Here is a 26,312-nt window from a genome sequence, read left to right as displayed (position 1 = left end):
GCAAAACCAGATAGATTTTACAGGGTGCCAGACACTCATCACCACCTTTTCAAGGCCCCACTTGCAGACCCCGAAACTATATCCCAGGGGCCTAAGGCAGTAGCCTCGACCACAGCAAAAAACCCTATTCCCGCTGAAAGGGAATCCAGGTCCTTAGAGAGATGGGGGAAAAAAGTCTACACCTCTGCTACTGTCTCAGCTAGAGCTTTAAACTGCCAGTTTCACATGATCCAATACCAAGAGTTTATGCTTGATCAGTTAATTAAAAAGCTGTCCTCTGATGAATCTATAGATAAGAAATATGTATTAGAAATGGTGAATAACATCCAACAGGTTAGTAACCATTCTTTAAAATGTGGCTATGATGCACTGGAGGCTTCATTTAGATCAGCCATGACTGGCACAGTGATAAGAAGGCATGCATGGTTGAAAGAACAGGTCTTACGGATCATGTTAAAGCTAAGCTATTGGATGCTCCTATGGATAAGGCCAGTCTATTTGGGGAACCTGCCCAGCAGGTAATGAAGAAAATGGAAGAGAAGGCAAAATCTGTGCAAACAGTTAAAGATTTCCTACAGGTTCAGCCACCAAGGTTTAGCAGGAACTGGCCTGCCAAAAACTGGTCCTTTCCTGACTCCACAAGATCACAAAGGGGCAGGAACAGACGCTCTAGGGGCAGAAATCAATCCAGAGGAGGTGCCTACAGAGGACGACAGTGGCAAGGCAATAACCGAGGCACAGACACAACCACTGCCACTGCAACAGGACAATCACAGTGACTTGGCTCTGACTCCGCCTACCAGGGAGCAAATAGCAGCACCATTAGGCGGAAAGTTAGCCTTATTCTCGAAAAATTGGCAATATATCACAAAAGACAAGTGGATTTTGCAAACCATAGACCAAGGCTACCAGTTCCACTTCCACACTTTACCAGTAAAAAGAGGAATGCCAAACCTGCCCCAAATCAAAAATAGAAGCCCTGCACCAGATAGCGGAATTAATAAAGATGAGAGCTGTGGAAAGAGTACCAATAACAGAACAGGGCAAAGGATTCTACTCCAGACTCTTCCTAGTACCAAGAAAAGAGAAAAGCTGGAGACCTATACTCGACCTGTCCATCTTAAACACATACATCATTGTCCCAAAATTCAAAATGCTGACCCTACAGCAACTTCTTCCCATGCTGGGCAAGGAGTGTTGGCTGGTAACTCTAGATCTCAGGGAGGCATACCTGCACGTCCCCATTCGACCAATTTGCAGAAGATACCTCAGATTCCTTGCAGGATCAGAGCATTATCAATTCTCAGCATTGCCCTTTGGCTTATCTACTGTGCCCAGAGTATTCACAAAATGCCTGGCATCAGTAATCGCTCACTGCAGAGTACAGGGAATCCAAATTTATCCATACCTGGACGACTGCCTGTTACAAGCGGACAACAAAAGCAAGCTGACAACAGATTTACAAAGGGTCATTTACTTGCTACAAGCCCTGGGATACACAGTCAATTTACAAAAGTCAAGGCTGATACCATCCCAGACAAGAACCTTTTTGGGCGCGGAATTGGACACAGTCAAACAGATGGCATTCCTAACTGCAGAAAAACAAAAAGAGCTCCCTCTTTACTTCTTGGCATTAACAAAGCAGAACAAACTAACAGCAAGAAAAGTTCTGCAGGTCTTGGGCTTCATGGCATCATGCATAATCTTGGTCCCACATGCCAGACTGCATATGAGAAAGTTACAGTGGTACCTAAAGAATTTATGGTCTCAACACAGGCACAGCTTAGAAACAGAAATACCACTAATCCCATGCTTAAAACAGGAGTTCCTATGGTGGGCTCGGGCATGCCAGTCAAACCCAGGCTTGCCCTTCCACAACTTTCGAGCAAACCAAACCATCACAACGGACGCCTCAGACCTAGGATGGGGAGCACACATGCTGGACAAATGCGTACAAGGACTGTGGACTCAGGACCAGCTGCACCTGCACATAAACCAAAAAGAAATGCTGGCAGTAAAACTGGCAATCCTAAAATTCAGACCATTCCTCAAAGAAGGCCATTTGATGATAAGGACAGACAACACCACAGTCATGTGGTACATCAACAAACAGGGAGGCACTCATTCTTACCCCCTATGCAGAATGACTTTGGACCTTTGGAATCTGGCTCTCAGCTACAACATCCAGTTACAGGCAATATTTGTACCGGAAAAGAACACCCTAGCAGACATTTTAAGCAGAACCACCTCGGATGCTCATGAATGGATGCTACACCCGGACATCTTCAAGGCCATCACAAAGAAATGGGGAATGCCACAAATAGATCTATTCGCTTCCCCACAAAATCACCAGCTCAAAAATTCTGCACAAGGACATTCCACCCACTTGCATGGAAGGTGGACTCTCTATCCTTCAGCTGGAAAGGCCTGACAGCATATGCATTCCCACCTCTTCCCTTGATGCACAAGGTACTACTGAAAATCAAAGAGGAACGTCCAAGGATAATTCTGATAGCTCGAACTGGCCAAGACAACACTGGTACCCATTGCTGAGGAGCATGTCTCGGGAGAAAATGTGGTCAATACCCCTTATGCCTCTGATGTTAACTCAGAACAACTACAACATCATACATCCAAACCTAAAAACCTTGCAACTGACTGCCTGGAACATCACATAGCAGTAACTAACCCAGACCTTTCACAAAGGGTTAAAGACATTATCCTTGAAGCCCGCAGACCTTCAACAAGAAGGAACTATGCAGGGAAATGGAAAAGGTTCATCATTTGGAGTACTGAAAGAGGAAAAGATGTGTCGAACATAGATATTGCTAACATTCTGGAGTACTTGGCAGAGCTTCTACATACAGGCCTGTCCTATTCCTCCATCAAGATACATGCATCAGCTATTTCAGCAGAATACAGCTTTGAACCTCCTGTCTTTTCACATCCTCTACTCAGGCAGTTCCTCAGAGGGATTAAGAATGTAAAACCTCCTAGGAAACCACCATTGCCAGCATGGGACTTGAATTTTGTACTAGAAAAGTTGACACTCCCTCCGTTTGAACCAGCAGCAACAGCAGATCTACAACACCTGTCATGGAAAGCTGCTTTCCTACTGGCTATTACTTCAGCAAGGAGGGTTTCAGAACTACAGGCCTTAATGGCAGTGCAACCCATCCTAATCTTCCATCAAGATAGGGTGTCCATGAGAACTAATCCTACATTTATGCCTAAGGTGGTATCCAGAGTGTCTTTAAACCAGGCAATCCACCTACCTACCTTCTTTCCAAATCCACAAAACAGAGGTGAGAGAATAATGCATACCTTGGATGTACATAGACAGTTACGCTACTACCTGGACAGATCCAAAGGTAACAGAAAAACTGACCAGCTCTTTGTAGCCTATGCAACAGGAAGGGAAGGAAAAGCAATTTCCAAACAGACAATCTCCAAATGGATAGGAAATTGCATAAGATTCTGTTACTCCTACCATGGAAAACCAATTCCACAGAACATAAGACCTCACTCAACAAGGGCTACAGCCACTACCACAGCTTTCTTAAGAGGAGTGGCAACCAAGGACATTATTGAGGCGGCTACTTGGACCTCCGTGCATACATTTGCCAAGCATTATAATTTACCTCTATATTCTAGATCCCGAGCAGGGTTTGCCACTGCTGTACTGCATGGGATCCTGACTACACCATAACTTTTATTCCTCCTCCCCTAGTTTGGCTATGGTATTCTACCCATTTGTTATGACTGCAGATGCATCCATGAAGGACATAGTACAGTTTTGTACCTACCATAAATGTAGATGTCCGAACTGGATAGCATCTGCAGTCAGGATTACCCTCTCCTTCCCCTCTGTGGTACTCCTAGGGTATTTACCCTCCTAATAGCTAGCTAGGGGGGAGTCTCTTATGGTGTATTTGTTTGTATATATGTACATACATGTTTATTTTTTGTGTTTGCCTTCTACTATTTTGGAAACAAATTTAGCTTTCCAAGAGGGCATTTGGCATCTGGGGCAAGAAACACTGAGGAAAATGGCGTCGGCTGATGCCTTTATACCCGAAGACCAGCAGAGATGACGTCGGGTGAAGTGCGACATCAGCCGAAGCCGGACCCGGACTTTGGAATCCGGCCGACCGAAGGGCTGCCTGACGACAGGACAACCCATTTGTTATGACTGCAGATGTTATCCAGTTCGGACATCTACATTTATGGTAGGTACAAAACTGTACTTTTTATCTATGTCTTATGAGGTTTTTGTGCTTGTGGTTGTGATTTTCTTTGCTAGAGAGTTAGCTGAGATAGACAGATTTGGGCATCTTCTGATGCAGTATTAGAGGTCTCTCAATCTTCCTCCTAAGGATACATTCCTGTATGGGATATGCCATATGCTGGGGTGTTAGTTATGGTAGTCACGTCGCCCAAAAGGATTTCTGGAGTTGCAGGCTTTGTCAGTGGATCTTCCTTACAACATCTTTATTATGAACAGGATGACCTTGTGAATGAATCGTACCTTTGTGCCTTGGGTGGCTGCTGAGACTAATCTCAACCGTTCTGCCTATTTGCCAATTTTCTTTTCAAATAGTTAATCAGAAAAGAATGTCTCTTGCACTGTATGCGTCTGGCAGTCGGCGCAGAGGGTTAAAACTGTGAGCTGAAGATGTTCTTCATAGTCAGTGTTACTGTACCAATTCTTGGGTCTTCCTGCCATGCAGAAGCCTGTGTCTGGCCTGTTTTCCAGAGGCTTTACATCACTGACTGACATCCAGCCAATGTCTGGATGTCCGCATATAAGAAATTTTGTCTGGTGCCATCATCATTTCTTTCTAGCCATGCAGTCTGATGCTCTATGTTCAGAATGCTCACAGTCCTTCTGTTGTCTCTTGTTTTCCAGAAAACCTCTTCTACCAGTCAGATAAGTGCCTCATTGGGGAAATTTCTCTCTTAATTTAATGTTCAAAAAAGTTAATTGTTTGAAGTGTGGGAAACAAATCCTGCTTAAAGATTTTTCACTCGTTTTTGTCTTCTGTTTGGGGCCGCAGCAGGGTGTGCCTAATTGTCCTGACTGTGCAAAATGTTGTGAGAAAACTCTTTAACATAGGGCCGAGGTAGTAGCTGCCCATATAGTCTTCCTCTTCAGTTTCTCCACTGGCATCACGATCCACTGCTGCCGCAGGACTTCTGTAAGCTCCAGCGTTGTGGAGAGTCATTCTGAAGAAATAAGCAAAAACAAGGACCCAGACTTTACCGAGAATGCATCAGATGTAATCCATAAGTCAACTGACCCAGGTGAGGCACTTTTGCAGACCCCTGGTCTAGTGACTCATCGCCATGATTCCTTTGGTGCTACCCCTTGGGAGGCCTCAATGTCCTTCAGCCTACCTTACCACGGCACACACATCGATCAGGTCTGAGGCAACTCAGCAGGCCTTAGCTTTTGAAGTGTGCCTCATAGGTTTTGAGAGAGATGCCCTTTCTACTTTTGACTACCAAAAACTTAACTGAAGTCATGGTTGGACAACCACCTCCTGAGTCCCTTTCCCCCTTTAAATGGACACCCAAACTGAAGTGAACCACCTCCATGTTTTCACAAAGCAAAGCCCAAGACCTCTTAAAAATCATTCTGGAATTTGTGGTCTTCATGAAAGCCATCCCAGCAAGGGAATTCCTGAGGATTCTGCGATACACGGCATCTTGCATTCTTGTGATCCAACTTACAAAGTAACCCATGAGAGAAATGCAGTTGTTCTGCAAAATGCTTAGGAGCAGCACACTCGGTTTTTAGAAACCCTACTGCCTTTCCTTCCATTCATGAAAAAGGAGCTCTTGTGTTGGTGGAACACAGGAGAAAACTTATCTAGCAGAAGCAGACAAGACCATCACCACAGACAATTCAGATATACTGTGGGAGCCCTCTTGGGTCCCCTGAAAGTGCAGGGCATTTGGACTCTTCAGCAGAGAAAATTGGATCTAAATTAGAAAGCGCTAGTAGCAGTCTACTTGTCCATAAAGGCTTGTTAGAAGAACTTGGGCCTAGGGACAGTCCAAATCTGGACAGACAACATTACAGTGATGTGGTACATAAACAAGCAAGGGGGAACTCTGCCTCACCCTTTGTGCCACCTTTTGAGTAAGATTTGGATGCTGACTCAAAAAGGGCTAACCCTTGGAGCTTCTTATATTCTGGGTCAGAAAAATGTCCTGACAGATTCTCTTTCCCCATTGACTGGATGCTGGAGAGTGTTCTTCCTAGGCATATCTCTACAGTGGAGGTGACCCCTAAGTAGACCTGTTTGCTTCTCACCGCAACAAACTACAGAAGTTCTGTAACAGAACTCTGCCAACAGGAACTTAGAAAATAGATGCTTTTTCTTTCACATGGGCAAACTGGTTTCTGTATGCATTCCCACCCTTGCCAGTGATCCACAGGGTTTGTACAGAAGGCAAGGGAAGCAGACCCAGCATGATCCTAGTGTCAGTCTCCTGGCCAGGGCAACACTGATTCTCTCTCTCTCCTCCTGACACTCTGGAAGAGATTCTAAACTGTACCGCAGGAAAGAGGTTTGTTTTCCATCCTCACCTAGCTACCCTCAGGTAAACATCCTTGGAAGATTGGGTTTTGACACCAAGGAATGACTTCTATTTCAGAGATGCATTTCATTCTAAGGGAAACAAGGAAATCCAGTACCAGGAAATCATACCTAGCAAAATGGAAAAGATTTTTCACCTGGTGTCACAGCAAGAACACCAGCCTTTCTCAGGTGGACATTACTCAATCGTGCAGTACCTGTTAGACCTATTTAATGATGGAATAAGAGAATCCCTGTCTAAAGTACATGCATCGGCCATATCGGCTTGCATGCACGGTGTTCCGCCTATCTTCTCACAACTCCAGCATGAAAATTTTCCTAAAAGGAATGATTCATTTGAGACCACCCAGGAGGATCCCTGTTCCTGCCTGGGATCTGAATGTTATGTTAGGAAAAACTAATCTTGCCCCACCTTTGAACATACTGCCACTGCCTCTCTCTAAAGATGCTCCCCTGGAAGACCACTTTTCGTATAGCTGTCACATCGGCTGAGAGAGTTTCAGAGCTACAAGCCCTCATGTGTAAAGTAGCTTTCACAGGGATAAGGTAACTCTCAGAACAAACCCATCCTTTGCGCCCAAGGTGGTATCAGAACTTACCCTAAACCAGGATATTAACCTATCAGCCTTCTTCCTAAATCCGCAGAGCAAGTCCTTTATTTTCTAGATGTGCACAGGCAGCTGAGGTGCTATTTAGACAGGGCAAAAAAAAAAAAAAAGACAGAGCAGCTACTGGTTGCTTTTCACAGAGGGTAAACAGTGTAGGCCTGTCTCCTAACAAACCATTCCAAAAGGATAGCAAACTGCAAGATGTCCTTCAAGGATGCATCTGCAGTCCTAACATATGGGTTGTCCTGCCTCAGGCAGCCCTTCGGTCGGCCGGATTCCAAAGTCTGGGTCTGGCCTCGGCTGATGTTGCACTTCACCCGACGTCATAGCTGCAGTGATATAAAGGCATCAGCCGACGCCATTTTCCTCAGTCTTTCTTGCCGCGCGGTGCCCGAAGCAGAAGCTGTTCACAAGTGCCGGTCGGTCAGATCCAGAGATTTCTACTACCGAAGACTTCTAAAAAGCTAAGTACCCCGTTGGGGACTCTTTCTTGCCTCAGCCGATGTCAGACAAAGTAAATAATTGTTTAACTTGTGGGAAACAAATACCTCATAAGGATTTCCACTCTTACTGCCTTCCTTGTTTAGGCCCGGACCACGACGTATCAGCTTGTTTAGCCTGTGCTTCCTTCAACCGACAGACGCTTAGACGTCGGTCGGAGTTTGCAGAGGAGTTTTTTGGTCCCGCTTTTGCATACAAAATGCCATCGGAGACTCCGACTACACAATTGGCTAAAAAGCGCAGGGAAAAGGACCGACACTCGCGGTCCGCGGTTTCGGCTGAAACCACGGTTAGGCCAACCGCGAGTGTCTCGGTTTCGGCTGAAACAGAGTCCTCGGTTCTTCCTTCGGCCGAAAGCATGCCTCCGATAGCCGAGACCTCACAGAGCATGGCTGAATATGCTACTGAAATTACCCCTACAGAAGCAGGCACCCAGGATTTGTCAGATACTATTCCTTTAGACATATCTACCCCTGCACGTGGGGCTGCTAGACCCCCTGCATCTATGTCTATCAAGGCCTTTTCCAGGGCTAAAGCAGCTAAATCTTCTAAGGCCTTACCTGCTAAAACTCCCTCACACAGGCCTACCTCTAGTTCCCAAATGCTCAGCCTGGCTGAGGATCTCATTTCTTTGATCAGGGGATCCCAACCTCACCCAGACAGGGCCTCTCAACCCCCTCCAGATAAGAGGCCTAGGACTGAACTCCCCGAACCTGTTTCTACAGACTATTCCTCGTATGACTCAGATATTTCAGATCCTCAGGAAGGCCCATATTCTCCTTATGAGGATTCTGATGCAGAAGACTCCATTCCTTCTGCTTCTCCTCCTGAAGAATTTTCTTTTGGGGAAACCTTACATGCTATGAGGGAACACTTTCAATGGCAGGGCCAGGATTTTTCAGATTCAAGGAAAAGGCTAAGGACTTTTTTACACTTACCACAGCATAGGCCTTTAGCCATTCATCCAGTGCTAACAGTTGTTGAGGATGCATATAATGATGCCTGTACTGCCCCTGATTCTCTTCCTCCGGCCCCTGCCAAGCCTGACAGATATTACAGGGTCCCGGACACACACTACCATTTGTATAAGGCTCCTGTTGCAGATCCTGAAACCATTTCACAGGGCCCTAAAGCTGTGGCAGCTGCTTCTGCCAAAAACCCTCTCCCCTCTGAAAGGGAATCTAGAGCATTAGAGAGATGGGGTAAAAATTATACTTCTGCTACTCTTTCGGCCAGGGCCTTAAACTGTCAATTTCACATGATTCAGTACCAGGAATTTTTGTTAGACCAGCTAAATAAAAAACTGTCCTCTCCTGAACCTATAGACCGCAAGTCCCTTCAGGATTTGGTACATAACTCTCAGCAGGTCAGTAACCATTTCTTAAAATGTGGCTATGATGCACTGGAGGCTTCCTTTAGATCAGCTCTGACTGGAACAGTGATTCGAAGGCATGCCTGGTTAAAAGAACAATCTTTACCAGACCATGTTAAGTCAAAGCTCCTAGATGCTCCTATGGAGAAACAAAGTTTGTTTGGCTCCCCTGCACAGGAGGTTCTAAAGAAGGTGGAAGAAAAAGCAAAATCTGTCCAAACAGTCAAGGATTTCTTACAGGTCCAACCTCCGAGGTTCAGCAGAAATTGGCCCTCGAAGAATTGGTCCTTTCCAGACACCTCCAGAGCACAGAGAGGCAGAAATAGACGCCCAAGAGGCAGAGGACAATCCAGGGGTGCCTACAGGGGACGTCAGTGGCAACCTACCAACCAGAGAAGTACTGCCACAGATTCAACTACAACCACTTCCACAGGACAGACACAATGACTTGGCTCTGATTCCGCCTACCAGGGAACAACTGGAAGCACCCTTGGGCGGAAAACTAGCCTTATTTTCCGACAACTGGCATTACATTACAGGAGACAAATGGACTTTACAAACAATAGACAAAGGCTACAGGTTTCACTTCCACACTCTACCAAAAAAGAGAGGAATGTCAAACCTACCATCAAGCCAAAAAACAGAAGCTCTAAGACAAATCAACAACTTACTAAGGATGAGAGCTATAGAAAAGGTACCGCCTATGGAACAAGGCCAAGGATTTTACTCCAGGCTTTTCCTTGTACCAAGAAAAGAAAATCAATGGAGACCTATTCTCGACTTGTCCGCTCTGAACACATACCTCATTGTTCCAAAATTCAAAATGCTGACCCTCCAGCAACTTCTTCCCATGCTGGGCAAGGAGTCTTGGCTGGTGACTCTAGATCTCAAGGAGGCATACCTGCACGTCCCTATACGACCAGATTGCAGAAGACACCTCAGATTTCTTGCAGGATCAGAGCATTATCAATTCTCAGCATTGCCCTTTGGCTTATCTACTGCGCCCAGAGTATTCACGAAATGCCTGGCATCAGTAATTGCTCATTGCAGGCTTCAGGGAATTCAAATTTACTCATACCTGGACGACTGCCTAATGCAAGCGGACAACAAGGAAAAATTAACAAAAGATTTGGAAAAGGTCATACAACTGTTGCAAGCCTTGGGATACACAGTCAACATGCAAAAGTCAAGATTAGTGCCATCTCAAAGGATAACATTCTTGGGTGCAGAACTGGATACATCAACTCAGATGGCTTTTCTCACAGAAGAAAAACAAAAGCAACTACCAGTCTATTTCATGACATTAACAACACAAACTCAGCTTACTGCAAGGAAAGTCCTGCAAGCCCTGGGTTACATGGCATCCTGCATAATATTGATTCCGCATGCCAGGCTGCATATGAGAAAGTTGCAATGGTACCTAAGGAATGTATGGTCTCAACACAAGCACAGTCTAGAAGCCCAGATTCCAATCATTCCGTGCCTGAAGCAAGAATTCCTGTGGTGGGCTCAGGCCTGTCAGTTGAACAGAGGACTGCCTTTCCACAAACCTCATCCAAGCCAGACCATCACCACGGACGCCTCAGACCTAGGCTGGGGGGCACACATGGTGGACAAGTGCATACAAGGCCTATGGACCCAAGACCAGCTGAATCTACACATAAATCTAAAGGAGATGCTGGCAGTGAAACATGCAATCCAGGCATTCCGACCATTCCTTCAACAAGGTCACCTGCTGATAAGGACGGACAATACCACAGTCATGTGGTACATCAACAAACAGGGAGGTACACACTCATATCCTCTATGCCGGATGGCAATGGACCTGTGGAATGTGGCCCTGAATCTCAACATTCAACTTCAGGCCAGATTTGTACCAGTAAAAGAAAATTCACTAGCAGACACCTTAAGCAGAACTACTACGGATGCTCACGAATGGATGCTGCATCCAGATATCTTCAAAACCATAACAAAGAAATGGGGACTACCAGAGATAGACCTGTTCGCCTCCCCACGCAACCACCAATTGAAAAGATTCTGCACAAGAGCATACCACCCACTTGCTTGGTGGGTGGACTCCCTTTCCTTCAGCTGGAAAAACCTGACAGCATATGCATTCCCACCTCTTCCTTTGATGTACAAAGTCCTACTGAAGATCAAAGAGGATCAGCCAAGGGTAATCCTGATAGCTCCAGATTGGCCGAGGCAACATTGGTACCCGCTACTGAGAAGCATGTCTTGGACACACGCATGGCCTCTACCTCTGTGTCCCTTACTTCTAACACAGAACAACTACAAGATCCTACATCCAAACTTGAAAACACTGCAGCTAGCTGCTTGGAATATTGCATAAAACAAAATAACCCAGATTTATCTCAGAGGGTTAAGGACATTATCCTGGAGGCTCGCAGACCCTCCACATGGAAAACTTATTCAGCTAAATGGAAAAGATGCCTCATTTGGAGTGCAGCAAAGGGAGAAAATGTGTCATTGGCAAACATAGCACACATCCTGGAATACTTAGCAGAACTGTTCCACAATGGCCTGTCCTACTCCTCCATTAAGATTCATGCATCAGCAATTTCAGCAGAATACAACATGGATCCTCCTGTCTTCTCTCATCCTCTACTCAGGCAGTTCTTGAGAGGGATCAAAAATGTAAAGCCTCCAAGGAAACCACCTTTACCTACATGGGATCTCAACTTTGTACTGGAAAAGTTAACACTTCCCCCTTTTGAACCAGCAGCAACAGCAGATTTACAGTTCTTGTCTTGGAAAACTGCTTTCCTGCTAGCAATCACTTCAGCAAGAAGGGTATCTGAATTACAGGCATTAATGGCAGTACAGCCCTTCCTTATCTTCCATCAGGATAGAGTGTCTCTGAGAACCAACCCTACCTTTATGCCAAAAGTGGTCTCCAGAGTATCATTGAACCAAGCGATTCATTTACCTACATTCTTCCCCAACCCACAGAACAGGGGGGAAAGACTGCTACATACCTTGGATGTGCACAGACAATTAAGCTACTATCTGGACAGAACTAGACCAACAGAAAAACTGACCAACTTCTAGTAGCATATGCAACAGGAATGCAAGGAAAAGCAATTTCAAAACAGACAATCTCAAAATGGATAGGAAATTGCATTCGATTTTGCTACTCTTTTCATGGAAAGACAACTCCTGAAAATATCAGACCTCATTCCACAAGAGCTACAGCCACCACCACAGCTTTCCTACGAGGAGTGGCTACCAAAGACATTTTAGAAGCTGCTACTTGGAGCTCCGTGCATACATTTGGAGCTCCGTGCATACATTTGCCAAGCATTATAACCTTCCTTTATACTCTAGATCCCGAGCAGGTTTTGCAACTGCTGTGTTGCAAGGGATCTTGACTACACCATCTTTATCTTAGTGCCTCCTCCCCCAGTTTGGCTATGGTATTCTACCCATATGTTAGGACTGCAGATGCATCCTTGAAGGACATAGTACAGTTTTGTACCTGCCATAAATGTAGATGTCCGATAGGTATGCATCTGCAGTCAGGATTACCCACCCTCCTTCCCCTCTGTGGTATTCCTAGGGTACCTACCCCTCTTTTAGCTAGTTGGGGAAATTTATTATGGTGTATTTGTTTTGTATATATGTGTGTGTGTAAATATATATATATATATATATATATATATATATATATATATATATATATATATATATATATTTTTTTTTTTTTTGCTCTCTACTGTTTGGAATTATTTGCATTTATCCAAATTTAGCCTTCCTAGAGGGCACCTGGCATCTGGGGCAAGAAACACTGAGGAAAATGGCGTCGGCTAATGCCTTTATACCACAGCAGCTATGACGTCGGGTGAAGTGCGACATCAGCCGAGGCCAGACCCAGACTTTGGAATCCGGCCGACCGAAGGGCTGCCTGAGGCAGGACAACCCATATGTTAGGACTGCAGATGCATACCTATCGGACATCTACATTTATGGTAGGTACAAAACTGTACTTTCTGTTATTTACATCATGGAAAAAGTCTGCCTGAGCATATTAAAACCAGTTCATCAGACATGCGTTTGTGCAGGCCATCCTAGAGCTAACCACGTGGAATTCTGTGCACACCTTTACAAAACACCATAACATAGGCAATGTCTACAGACACAGATCAGTGTTGCAGTACATAAACCCACCCTCCAACGTCTCTATCTGCTGACCGCTTGTCTCCCACTTACTGAGTGCAAAGGGTAGAGGAGTTATTTGCTGAGTGTCCTCTTATCTCCATTATCACCATCATCCCCTCTCTGCCTCCTATGATTTTCCTCCCTTTCACTCGCATTGACAGCTGGAGAGGTCTTACTGCCTCCAGGCATCTGTGTTTGTCCACTGCTTCGAAGGATCTGAAGATTGCACCGACGGATGTTCTCCTTTTACCCTAATGTCCAGATGTCAGTCCGACATTTTTCTGCTAGGGATGATGCAAAGACTCTGGAAATCTAGCTGGTCGCAGTCTCTTGTATAACAGGAAGACCCAAAAGTCAGTATGTCAGCATTCATGTACTCCAACATCTATAGTTATGGTAAGTAGGACACAATTGTACTTTTCCAGTAGTACAGGGTTTGATTCCCTCAGTCCTCTTTTGTCTACTGTATGACCTTGATTCTAGTTTCTCAACTAGACGTTACTCCCGGGTCAACCCTGAAATGGGACTGTTTGTCCAATGGGCCTGTCTGGTTAACAGATAGTTATGATGTGTGGCATTTTGGCACAGAGGTTTGACACTGGCTGGTGTACCTGTACTCTGCAACAGTCCTAGGTGATATTTCCACAGCCTCCACTTGCTAACTATGTCACCTTGAGGAAGTTGCTTAACCAGACAGTACTCTTTGCTGAGCCTGAAATGAGTCCATGTAGGTCAGTGATCTACCCTGGTTGACTTTATTTATGACTTCTGTAGGCAGAACTTGGTCTTTTAGGAAAGGATTCTTTGCTCTTTACTTTAATGTTTCTCATTAGAAAAAGCAGTAAAGTGACGTTGGCTAAAGGGCTGGCAGATTGCACCAAATTTGCAGTGAAATGCACAAGAATGTGCCCTCTGCTGCAAGGGCACATTCTAGTAGAGCAAGTGTGTTCTCTGTAGTTCAGCCTTTATTTGTGCAGCTGCTCAATTGTACTCTGTGACGTTCTTTGCAAAGGTACACTAACTTAGCTGGATGTGGTTGTTTTCCAGGCGTAAATCTTTTAGAGCCACAGTAATTAGTGGTATGCTTCCAGCAGGGAGACCACCCAGAAGAATAAGCTTGGGACTGCCTTATTGTTACCAGAGGTGGGCTTCCTTGTGTCAGGTGTGGAAGTTGTTACTTTAACTGTTTCACTGGATGAGTAGATCTGTCAACACATTTGCTCATCTTACCCCTTCTCTTCCCTAACTTTATTCTCTTCACACTGCCTACTTGAGAACTGTAGAGGAAAGCACCTTGTTGTGCATTGTAGGTAAAAAGAAGGGACTTGGTATCGTATGAAAGTTTCAGGTGCCAAGCTGTCCAAATGCCATCTGGGATTAGTTTGCGCTTTGAGGATGGACCCTGCATATCAAGGTCTGAAACTACATCACTTCTCTATTTTATAGTACAACTCTGCAAGTCTGCAAATGTCAAGAGAACTGTGATATTTATAGTATATTTGTTGAGCATTACAAGGCATCCAAACCGTGAAAGTTTATTTTATATAGTTTTTGGCTAATTATTCAAAGATGCAGCCCCAGAACTCTGATCCCTGGTAGAGCATTATTGCTCGGATTCCTAAATTTCATGTTGGTGTGATAAATACTTTTATATGGCATTGTAATTCATTGTTATGCCATAAGCCTTTCTCACTGAAAATAAATGGATATGAAATACTTTTACAGAGGAAGTACTTTCATTTGTGAAAGCTTTCCTGAAAGATAGTGTATCCTATTAATAGGACTTGTGAAACTGCTCACAGCTCCAAATTCCAGACCATTGTGCATATTGTGATGGTTTTCACATCTATAAATAGACCAGACAATATGATGCAGCAGGTCTGTATTCTTACTCTATTATGGTGAGACAGAATGAAAGAGCATTTTACATGCAAGTTTGACTTTTTTTTGTTAGATAGAAGCCTTAATTGTATTCACAGCATAACTTGAGATATCGGTGATTTCAGTTCAAGTGTAAATATATCTTAGGAAAGTACCCTAGCCATGTGCTGCTTTTAATAAGTTAGCAGTAAGGATCGATCATACCTTGCAAATGTTGTGCATCTATGATTTGTATGCTGTCCTCCATCAGAATAGAAGGGCTGTTTAACACATACTGCTGAACACAAATACAATAAAAGAAGCGGTTCGGGCGCACCAAATGTGGCTCACTAACACAATAATTTATTAAAATAAAAAATTTGACACAGGCGCTTTCGCCCTGCCACAATGCAGGACTTTATCAAGTGAATAAAAACACAGTCACTTAAATACCCTATTTTCTTAAAAAAAACATCTTAAAGATACATACACTAAAAAAAAATGTAAATTAAAAAGCAATTTAAGTTCTGTTCACATTATTCCACGTAGTGAAAGTAAAATCTTACAGAAACAATAAAGCAGCTTAAAGTACAATATAAAACAGTGCTCTAGTGTTAACATACTGCAGAACAAGTGAAACAGCAAAATTGTCTTATTCTGTAAAGTGGCGTGTCATTTGTTACACTCTGTGCACTCTCACTCCTTAAAGCATTTATTATTTAAACAATAGAAATATTCATGGTGCCATCCATGGTTCCCAAGGGAATGAAGCTTACTGCAACTTTAACAGCAGCCTGTTGTGTTGAGTGAGTAGTTTGTCCAGTTACCGTGCTGCTGTTTAGTTATCCTTCCAGCATTTAGAAGGCTGTCTGCAACAATACTTAGTAAACTGTCTGTCAAGTTTACAAGGTTATCTTAATTGTAAGAGAGCACTATAACAAATGCCTTTTCAGTTGCTGTGAAGAGTGACACTTTATTAGTGATCTTGAGGTGTACTGCCACAATTTGTTTTACTTTCTGCAGATGTCCTTCAAGAATGCAACTGCAGTCATAACATATGGGTTGTCCTGCCTCAGGCAGCCCTCGGTCGGCCGGATTCCAAAGTCTGGGTCCGATGTTGGCTGATGTCGCATTTCTCTCCGACGTCAGAGCGGCTGGAGTACATAAGCATCAGCCGACGCCATCTTCTTCAGTCTTTCTTGCCGCGCGGTGCCCGAAGCGCAAGCAGTTCGCAAGTGCCGGTCGGTCAGCTCCTGTATTCTTCGATTCCGAAGTCATCAAAAAAGCTAAGTACCCCGTTGGGGACCTTTTCTTGCCTCAGCCGATATCAGAAATTACTGAAAAATTTAACAATTGTCTTGTGGTAAACAAATACCTCATAAGGATTTCCACTCTTACTGTCTTCCTTGCCTTGGCCCAGACCACGACATCTCGGCCTGTGTAGCCTGTGCTCGCTTCAACAAGCGCACTCAGGCGCCGGGCGGAGTTCGCTGAAGATTTTTTCGGTGAAAAATTCGCTTACACAATGCCGTCGGAACTTCCGACATCGCAAACTCCCAAGAAATGAAAAGACCGGGACCGACATCCTCGGCCCCGGTCTACCACCGACTCCACGCCAAAACCTATCGCGAGTGCTCCGGTTCCCTCTGAGACGGTCTCTCCACCGCTCCGAACCGAAGACACCGCATTACCGGCGACTCCGATTCCGGATATCACTCCGCCAGTTATTGATTTTCCTCCGGATACGAAACCGAGGAAATGCCGAGACCATTGCTGTAGACAAGGTCACTCCTGCACGTGGAGCTGCCAGGCCTCCTATGGCCATGTCTATTAAGGCCTACACCAGGGCTAAGGCAGCCAGCAAAACAAAACATCTTACTACTAAAACCTTTCCTCAGCCTACTCCAGAGACACAAATTATGTCTATGGCTGCTGACTTAATTTCTATGATTAGAGGTTCATAGGCCCATCCTGAGAGAGGATCCCAGCCTCCTTCTGATAAAAGGCCCCGGGTTGAACCCTCTGACCCTATTCCGTCAGATGAAGACTCTGAGGGCTCTGTCCACTCTGATAGCCAGGAAGAGCTCTTCCAGACCTATGAGGACTCGGATGCAGAGGATTCCATCCCCTCGGCCTCCCCTCCTGAGGATATTTCTTTTGGGGAAGTGCTGCATACCATGAGGGAACATTTCAAGTGGCAAGGCCAGGAATATTCTGATTCCAGAAAACTCCTTCGGACTTTCCTTAAGAAGCCCCAGCACAGGCCCTTAGCTATTCCTCCTGTACTTGATGTTTTGGATGATTTATATTCTGACTCTAGTGTTACCCCTGACTCTCTTCCTCCTGCTCCAGCCAAGCCAGACAGGTATTTCAGGGTCCCAGAAACTCATTCCCATTTATTCAGGGCCCATACTGCTGATTTGGAAACTATTTCTCAGGAGCCTAAAGGAGTTTCAGCTTCCACCTCTAAAAATCCATTGCCCTCCAACAGGAAGCTAGGTCATTAGAGATGGGGCAAAAAGGTTTACACATCCACTACCTTATCTATGAGAGCTTTGAATTGCCTTTTTCATATGTTACAATATCAGGATTTCCTGTTAGAAGATTTACAAAAAACATTGGCCACTCCTGATCCTTTAGACAGGAAGGCTTTGCAGGAAGCTGTACATAACACTCAGCAAGTAAGCAATCACTTCCTGCAGTGTGGATATGATGCACTGGAAGCTTCATGTAGGGCAGCTATGACAAGGGCAGTCATTCGTAGACATGCATGGTTAAAAGATCAACCTCTACCAGATCATGTAAAGGCAAAACTTCTGGATGCACCTTTGGAAAAGAACAAGCTTTTTGGTGCTAATGCTAAGGATGTGTTAAAGACCATCGAGGAAAAAGCAAAATCAGTTCAGATGGTGAAAGATTTCCTCCAGGTTCAACCCCCCAGATTCTGTAGGAATTGGCCTTCAAAAAACTGGTCCTTTCCTAATCCAGAAAAGTTTCAAAGGGGTAAAAACAGACGTGGCCGTGGAAGAGGCCAATACAGAGGTCCTTACAGGGGATGACAATGGCAGCCAGGAAACCAAAGAAGTGATGCAGGGGTTTCACCTGCCCCACAGCCACAATCTCAATGACTTTCCTCTACTTCCGCCTACCAGAGAACAAATAGAAGCTCCCTTGGGCGGGAAATTATCTCTGTTTGCAGAAAATTGGCACAGACTGACAAAGGACAAATGGATTTTGGACATTATAGACCGAGGCTACAGGTTCCATTTTCATACCTTGCCAAGAAAACAAGGCATGCCAAACCTACCACAAAACCAGAAGGCAGAGGCTATCAGGCAAATCTCTCTGCTGACTCGGATGAAAGCAATAGAAAGAGTTCCACAACAAGAACAAGGCCAGGGGTTTTACTCAAGACTGTTCCTTGTTACAAGAAAAGAATCTCAATGGAGACCAATACTGGATTTGTCTGCATTAAACATCTTTCTCATAGTACCAAAGTTCAAAATGCTGACTCTACAGCAACTCCTTCCCATGCTGGACAAGGGGTCTTGGCTGATTACTCTGGACCTCAAGGAGGCATACCTGCATGTCCCTATCAGACATAGCTGCAGAAGATACCTCAGATTTCTTGCAGGGCCAGAGCATTATCAATTCTCAGCATTGCCATTTGGCTTATCTACTGCGCCCAGAGTATTCACAAAATGCCTGGCTTCAGTAATTGCTCATTGCAGGCTCCAGGGGATACAAATTTACCCGTACCTGGACGACTGCCTCATACAAGCGGAAGACAAATTGATGTTGACAAAAAACTTGGACTATGTCATACGATTACTTCAAGCTCTGGGATACACAGTCAACTTCCAAAAGTCAAGACTGCAGCCATCCCAGCAAATAATCTTCTTAGGAGCCAAATTAGACACAGCCTCTCAAATGGCTTACCTGACAGAAGACAATCAAGAGAAGTTAACTCATTACTTCAAAGGTTTAGCAAAACTCACCCAGATGACTGCAAGGAGATTCCTACAGGCCCTGGGTTACATGGCATCCTGCATTCTCCTGGTTCCATTAGCAAGACTACACATGAGAAAGCTTCAATGGTACCTAAAAGCATTTGGTCTCAGCACAGCAACAACTTGGAGACAACCATACCGCTCATTCCATGCCTACAAAAGGAATTCCTATGGTGGGCCTCGGTGAGCCAGGCAAACACAGGTATGTCATTCAAAAAAACACAGATAACACAGACCATGACCACAGACGCCTCAGACCTTGGATGGGGCACATGGAAGGCAGGTGTATACAAGGACAATGGTCTCAAAAGGAAACACATCTGCATATAAATCAAAAGGAAATGCTGGCAGTAATGCATGCCAGCGAGGCCTTTCAACACCAACTTCAGCAAGGCCATTTACTGATACGGACAGACAACACCACTGTGATGTGGTATATAAACAAGCAAGGGGGCACCCTCTTACCCCTTTGCAGACTGACAATGCATCTTTGGGAAAAATCACTGAGCCTAAACATCCAGTTACAATCCCAGTTTGTTCCAGGCAAAGACAATGTGTTGGCGGACAGCCTAAGCAGGAATTTCACAGATCCACACAAGTGGAGGTTACATCCGAAGATCTTCACACAACTCACTTCGACATGGGGCAGGCCAGAAGTAGACCTATTTGCCTCTCACCTCAACCATCATCTACAAAAATTCTGCACAAGGACATACCATCCAAAAGCTTGGAAAATAGATGCTCTCATTCAACTGGAACTTCCTAACAATCTATGCATTCCCACCTCTGCCACTGATGACCTCAGTATTACTAAAGATCAAAGCAGAGAGACCCAAGGGAATCATAATAGCTCCGGACTGGCCAAGACAACACTGGTACCCACTACTACGGAGCATATGTCACACCAGGAGGTGGGCCCTTCCCCAATGGCCTCTACTTTTGACTCAACACAATCTCAAAACAGTGCATCCAAACCTTCAGACACTGCAGCTAACAGCCTGGGAGATCCCATAAATAACCTCAACCTATCTCTCTCCAAGGAAGTTCAGCGGATACTAACAGAGGCTCGAAGACCATCCACCAGAAAGGTTTACTTAGCAAAATGGAAGAAATTCAGCAATTGGAATACCAGCAAGGGAAAATTGCATCATTGTTGAACATCCACTCATCTTGGAATATTTGGCGGATATGCTAAAGAACGGCCTGTCATATTCTTCCATAAAGATACATGCATCAGCTATTTCAGCTAGATATAACACTGATCCTCCTGTCTTTTCACACCCTTTGCTAAGGCAATTCCTCAGGGGAATCAAGAACATCAAGCCACCAAGAAAGGCCCCAGTGCCAGCCTGGGACCTCAGTTTTGTCCTAGAAAAACTGACTCTACCTCCATTTGAGCCAGCAGCTTCAGTTGACTTGCAATTTCTCTCATGGAAGACAGCTTTCCTGTTGGCAATTACCTCAGCAAGAAGGGTTTCGGAACTACAGGCCCTAATGGCAATACCAACGTTCATAATTTTTCACAGAGACAGGGTTTCATTAAGGACCAACCCTACTTTTATGCCAAAGGTGGTATCTAGGGTTTCTTTAAATCAAGCTATTCATCTGCCTGCTTTCTTCCCCAATCCTGAGAATAAGGGGGAAAGACTGTTACATACCTTGGACATTCACAGACAGCTTCGATACTACCTGGACAGAACCAAGGCCAGTAGGAAGTCTGAACAACTTTTTGTAGCTTACGCCCCTGCAGTCCAAGGAAAAGCAATTTCAAAACAGACTATTTCAAAATGGATTGGACATTGCAACAGATTTTGTTATTCCTTTCATGGAAAGACTGTTCCAGCCAATGTCAGACCACATTCCACAAGAGCTACAGCCACCTCTACAGCATTCTTAAGAGGGTGCCTACTAAGGACATTCTAGAAGCTGCTACATGGAGCTCTGTGCATACATTCTCCAAACACTACAATCTCCCTCTATACTCCAGATCCAGAGCAGGCTTTGCTTCGGCAGTCCTGCAGGGTTTGATTGCCACACCATCTTTTTCCTAGAGCATTCCTCCTCCCCCAGCTAAGCTATGGTATTCTACCCATATGTTATGACTGCAGTTGCATTCTTGAAGGACATAGTACAGTTTTGTACCTACCATAAATGTAGATGTCCGATAGACATGCAACTGCAGTCGGATTTTCCCTCCCTCCATACCCCTCTGTGCCTAGGATCCACTCCTATCCCTGTTTCTCTTAGCTGGGGATATCTGTTATGGTGTATTTGTTTTATTGCTCATTTATTTCTCTGGAATCCTGTTTTTGTCTTCCAATTTGATTACAGCCTTCCTTGGAGGGCACCTGGCATCTGGGACAAGAAACACTGAAGAAGATGGTGTCGGCTGATGATTATGTACTCCAGCCACTCTGATGTCGGAGAGAAATGCGACATCAGCCGACGTCGGACCCAGACTTTGGAATCCGGCCGACCGAGGGCTGCCTGAGGCAGGACAACCCATATGTTATGACTGCAGTTGCATGTCTATCGGACATCTACATTTATGGTAGGTACAAAACTGTACTTTTCCCTGTTTTGAAGATGTTCAGTTGTGTATCAGTTGAATTTTTCAATACAGGAGACAGCCAGTGTTAGATTTTTTTTATGAAATATGGTATAAACTGTTTTGTTTTGACATGCACAACCTGCACTTCAAATGGCTAGCCAAGCTAATTGTATCATGTCTTGCTCTTTTAGGGTTACACTTCATTTTGGAATGATTGCATCTCTTCTGGTTTGCGTGGCTGTATGTTAATTGAGCTGGCTCTACGAGGACGGTTGCAGTTAGAGTCTTGTGGAATGAGAAGGAAGAGTCTGCTAACAAGAAAGGTAAGATCTGCAGTTAGAATGACTTTTCCTGTGAATTAATGCATTTTAGGAAATACCTTGTATATCAAGCAAATTAAGGTAGCTGAATTACTCTGAGGAATTACTGCTTGGGTTTGATTTTTCACCACTGCATTATGCACTTGATAATGACTTGTATGCAATACCACAGCAGAATTATTCTTAAGGTATTCATTGGATTACTACTGTAGTAGCCGTAAGCAATATGGATAGGACTAGCTAGAAAGCTTTCCAATGCTTTAGGGCACCTTCCATCCACCCTAGCTCTGATGTAAAAGAGGAGTGTAGAGGAACCAAGTGACTAGGGTGCCAAATAATTCAGAACTTTCTTGTCACTAAAGAGTACACTCCATCTCTGGCTTTGTGAGGAAAATGTTAGTTGTTCTGCATAGTAGAAGCACTAGTTAAGTTCCCTTTTGAGGACTACCTACCACAGATTTGTGTCTATAAAAAGCACCTGTCTTCAGTTGTATAATTTATTTGTGGGCATTTTTGTCCATTGGAATTATTGTCATCAGAGTTTACCTCAGAGCTTAAGTGTTTATGCTGCGACATCCTTGAGGCAGTGTCTGTAAAATTTTGTTTTTCCTAAAACTTTGCGAAGTCCTTCCATTTCACTGTTGCAGTATTCCTTACAATAGGGATCCTCTGCCAAGGGTTGCCTGATGTCCAGCCAGTATAAAAAAACATTTAGGTTGCTTAAGGTAAGCCATATGTCACATGTATGCTCCCTACATCTGGACGTACCATCCTCAAAATTATTCTGCTGCCACTACGAATGCCATTTTTAGATCATCGGTCTGAACACCTGCTTCGTTTGCTTGTTCACATGTAAGTGCCCATTTGGGGTTTTTGCTTTTATCTGTTTTCCTTTTGTTTTGTTGCTTGTGGGGTTCATGTCATCCAGAAAGGGTACATGCCAGTGTGGGAGACAGATTCCCCATAAAGATTGTCACGAGCAGTATTTATTTGGTCTCTATGCTTCCCACAGCCATACATCCTGTTCCATTTGTCAGGCCTTCGTCCCAAAAAGACTGTGTAATTGACTTTCCTCTTTGGCCCTGTTCTTAAGAGAACCAACGTCTTAAGCTTTTAGCAAAAGATGGTGGAAGGGACGTCCCACTCTGACGGTCAACCATCCATGAAGTTGTCCAAGAATCTCGGTCTGATTCTTCCACTGTACCACCGCCGCCAGACATCTCTCCGGAGCCTAGTGAAAGCCCAAAGGATCACTTGACTCCATCGTTTGATTCCTCTGCTGTGACTGCTTTGGAGGCTGGCATGGATCGGACCTCGCGCATGTCCCTGGAGGCCTTGTGTAAAATCTGCTTCTGATTTTCAGGGGGAACAGCGGCTTATTACCGAAGTGCCTATTGGTGTTCCTCTGGTTTTGGTGAGGAGTAAATACCGACTACCATTGTAGGATGCCGTCTGGGTTCCAAGCCTTCAATAAATTTTATAAGGCGGACTTCTGTTGAAAAAGGAATACAAAAAGCAAAACATGTTTCTCCTGTGCCTAAAGACCCTCAGAGTGAATGGCAGCATTTCAGTCTGGTTGTTTAATGCTCCTATGGCTTTAAAGTCTCCCCAATGAGTTTCTATTCGTGCTCCACCTTGAGCCTCTACTCCCCTCAAAAGGCCTAGGGAACAGGATTTCTCTGTGGAGGAGGGGGATTCAGATGAGGAATCCCTTGCATATTCTTCCCGGATTCCTTCTCCTTTAGACTGTGGTTCTGAGGAAGAGTCGTCCACTAGTCCTTACGCTCCTTTTGAAGAGCTTTTCTTTGGGGAGACAATTTCCAGAGTGATGGACTTTAAGTGAGATTGTGCCCATGTTTTTAAGGTTTAGAAAAGGTATTAGCCTCCTCAGATGGACTATCCTAGATCTTATGCTCTTCCCCTGTTTTGTCTGCCTTGTTGGATGCTTTTTCTACTGCATGTCAGGGTCCAGACTGCCAGACACCTGCCCACATGTGTGTGTGTGTGTGTGTGTGTATATGTATATATATATATATATATATATATATATATATATATATATATATTACACACACACACACACACACACACACATATATATATATATATATATATATATATATATATATATATACATACACACATATATACATATATATATATATATATATATATATATATATATATATATATATATATATATATACACACATATATACATATATATATACATACATATACATACATATATATATATATATATATATATATATATATATATATATATATATATACACACACACACACACATATATATATATATATATATATATATATAAACATACATATATATATATTTATATATACATATATATATATATATATATATATATATATATATATATATATATATACACACATATATATATGTATATGTATATATATATATATATGTATATGTATATATATATATGTATTCAATACAACCTCCCAAAGCCTCTAATATTGAACTAATTGCTCTAAAGGTCTGCCTAAACACCCAAAAATCAATAAATCTTATTGTAATTTATATTCCACCAGGGAAGAACACAGAAAAATTAGAACAAACTCTCAGCTGGCTAACATCTAACTACCCTCAAGAAACCATAGTACTCGGGGACTTGAATATTGACTGGTCTCACTGCACCGCAAAAATTAACCCCCTTCCAATCAACCTATATAGCTTCTCCCAAAATATCGTATCACCAACTAGAATAGGAAATGCTCAACAAAAAGAAAGCACCATTGACTGGATACTAACCAATAAGGATCCACTAAATTATACTTCGGGAACCCTTCCCAATGACCTTAGCGACCACCTAATTACCTATATTATCAAACACAGAAGCTCATCAACTAACCCCCCTTTATATAGATCTGTAAGAAATAAGAAGAAATTTAACTAACAACAATTTCTTGCAGAACTTAAATCCTGTCACTGGTCCATCCTCAAAACCCTACCCCTACAGGAGAGTGTTACTTACTTTAACAATGCTTTCCTTAACATACTTGACCGTCACGCCCCTATTCGGCAAATTAGAACCAAAGAACGTATAGCACCTTGGCTAACCAGGGAGACTAAAACTAAAATCAAACTCCGTGACCAGGCCTGGAACAAATGGAGAGCCACCAAAACTCCCCTAGATCGCATTAAATTCCAACAACTCAGAAACTCGACTAAAACAGCCATTATTCAAGACAAAAAACAGTATTACTGCCACCTCCAGGACAAACACCAGAAAAACCCTAAAAAGTTCTGGGCTGGATTTAATAACCTCCTCCATCCTGGTAAATCTACCACCCCCACCCCTGAGAAACTTATAGGGAAAAATCCTGTTGAAATTGCCAACACCTTTAACTCCTTTTTTACGGAGACCATACAGTCTCTAGCCACCCAGATAACTAACACTTCCTCATCACCCAATTACGCTTGTGACTCAGCTCCACTTTCCTTTAAATTAGAACCTGTACCTACCCATTACACTACCCATTACATCCGTTCCCTCTTAAAAAAACTAAGACCAACCACCCTAGCGGCGGATCACCTCCCATACCTTCAGATAGCGTCAGACACTATCGCCTATCCCATATCTATCTTGATTAACAGAACTATAAACGAAGCCACCATCCCATCTATTTGGAAAATCTCATACATCATCCCTCTCCACAAAGGAGGCACCTCCACGGAAACATCCAACTATAGACAGATAGCAATCCTGTCTCCTCTAGCTAAAATCATGGAGCGGTGTGTTCACAGACAACTCCTGAACTACCTTACCCTAAACAGTCTGTTGTCTAATTCCCAACACGGGTTTCGCCCCTATCACAGTACTACCACTGCTCTCCTCTCCTTTGACTCAATCAACAATAACCGTAATAATAAACTCATATCCTCTGCTCTCTTTCTGGATCTTTCGAAAGCTTTCGACATGGTCAACCACCAGCTTCTGCTCCAAACCCTGGAAGGCTTACATCTCGACAACCCAGCCCTAAATTGGTTCAAAGCTTACCTCACTGGTAGGCAACAGGCTGTCCAATGGCAAAACAGGCTATCTGGCCTACTCCCCAACACCATTGGCGTCCCCCAGGGCTCCATACTTGGTCCCCTCCTCTTCTCAGTCTTCATCAACAATCTTCACCTAGTTATACCCAAAGCCACCTGCATTCATTATGCAGATGACTCTACCCTGATCTGCTCTGACAACTCCCTCTCTCAACTCCAAATGAAAACCCAGAACTGTTTCGCTAAAATGAAAACTGGTTCACT

The 26,312-nt window shown here is 43.8% G+C and overlaps 1 protein-coding gene across 1 annotated transcript in view; it reads left to right on the top strand.

The window, feature by feature from the left end:
- The window catches only part of GOLPH3 (golgi phosphoprotein 3), a 620,776-nt gene that overhangs the window by 301,813 nt on the left and 292,651 nt on the right, over nt 1–26,312 (top strand). The window contains exon 2 of the mRNA XM_044073422.1: nt 21,878–22,009. Coding sequence (XP_043929357.1) covers nt 21,878–22,009 — 132 coding nt within the window. The remainder of the gene's footprint in view (nt 1–21,877; nt 22,010–26,312) is intronic.

Source organism: Protopterus annectens, chromosome 1.part1 (genome assembly GCF_019279795.1).
Source record: "Protopterus annectens isolate FY-2018-M chromosome 1.part1, PAN1.0, whole genome shotgun sequence".
Lineage (NCBI taxonomy): Eukaryota > Metazoa > Chordata > Ceratodontiformes > Protopteridae > Protopterus > Protopterus annectens.
The sequence above is the reverse complement of the archived record's forward strand: the minus strand, read 5'-3'. Positions and strand labels throughout refer to the sequence as shown.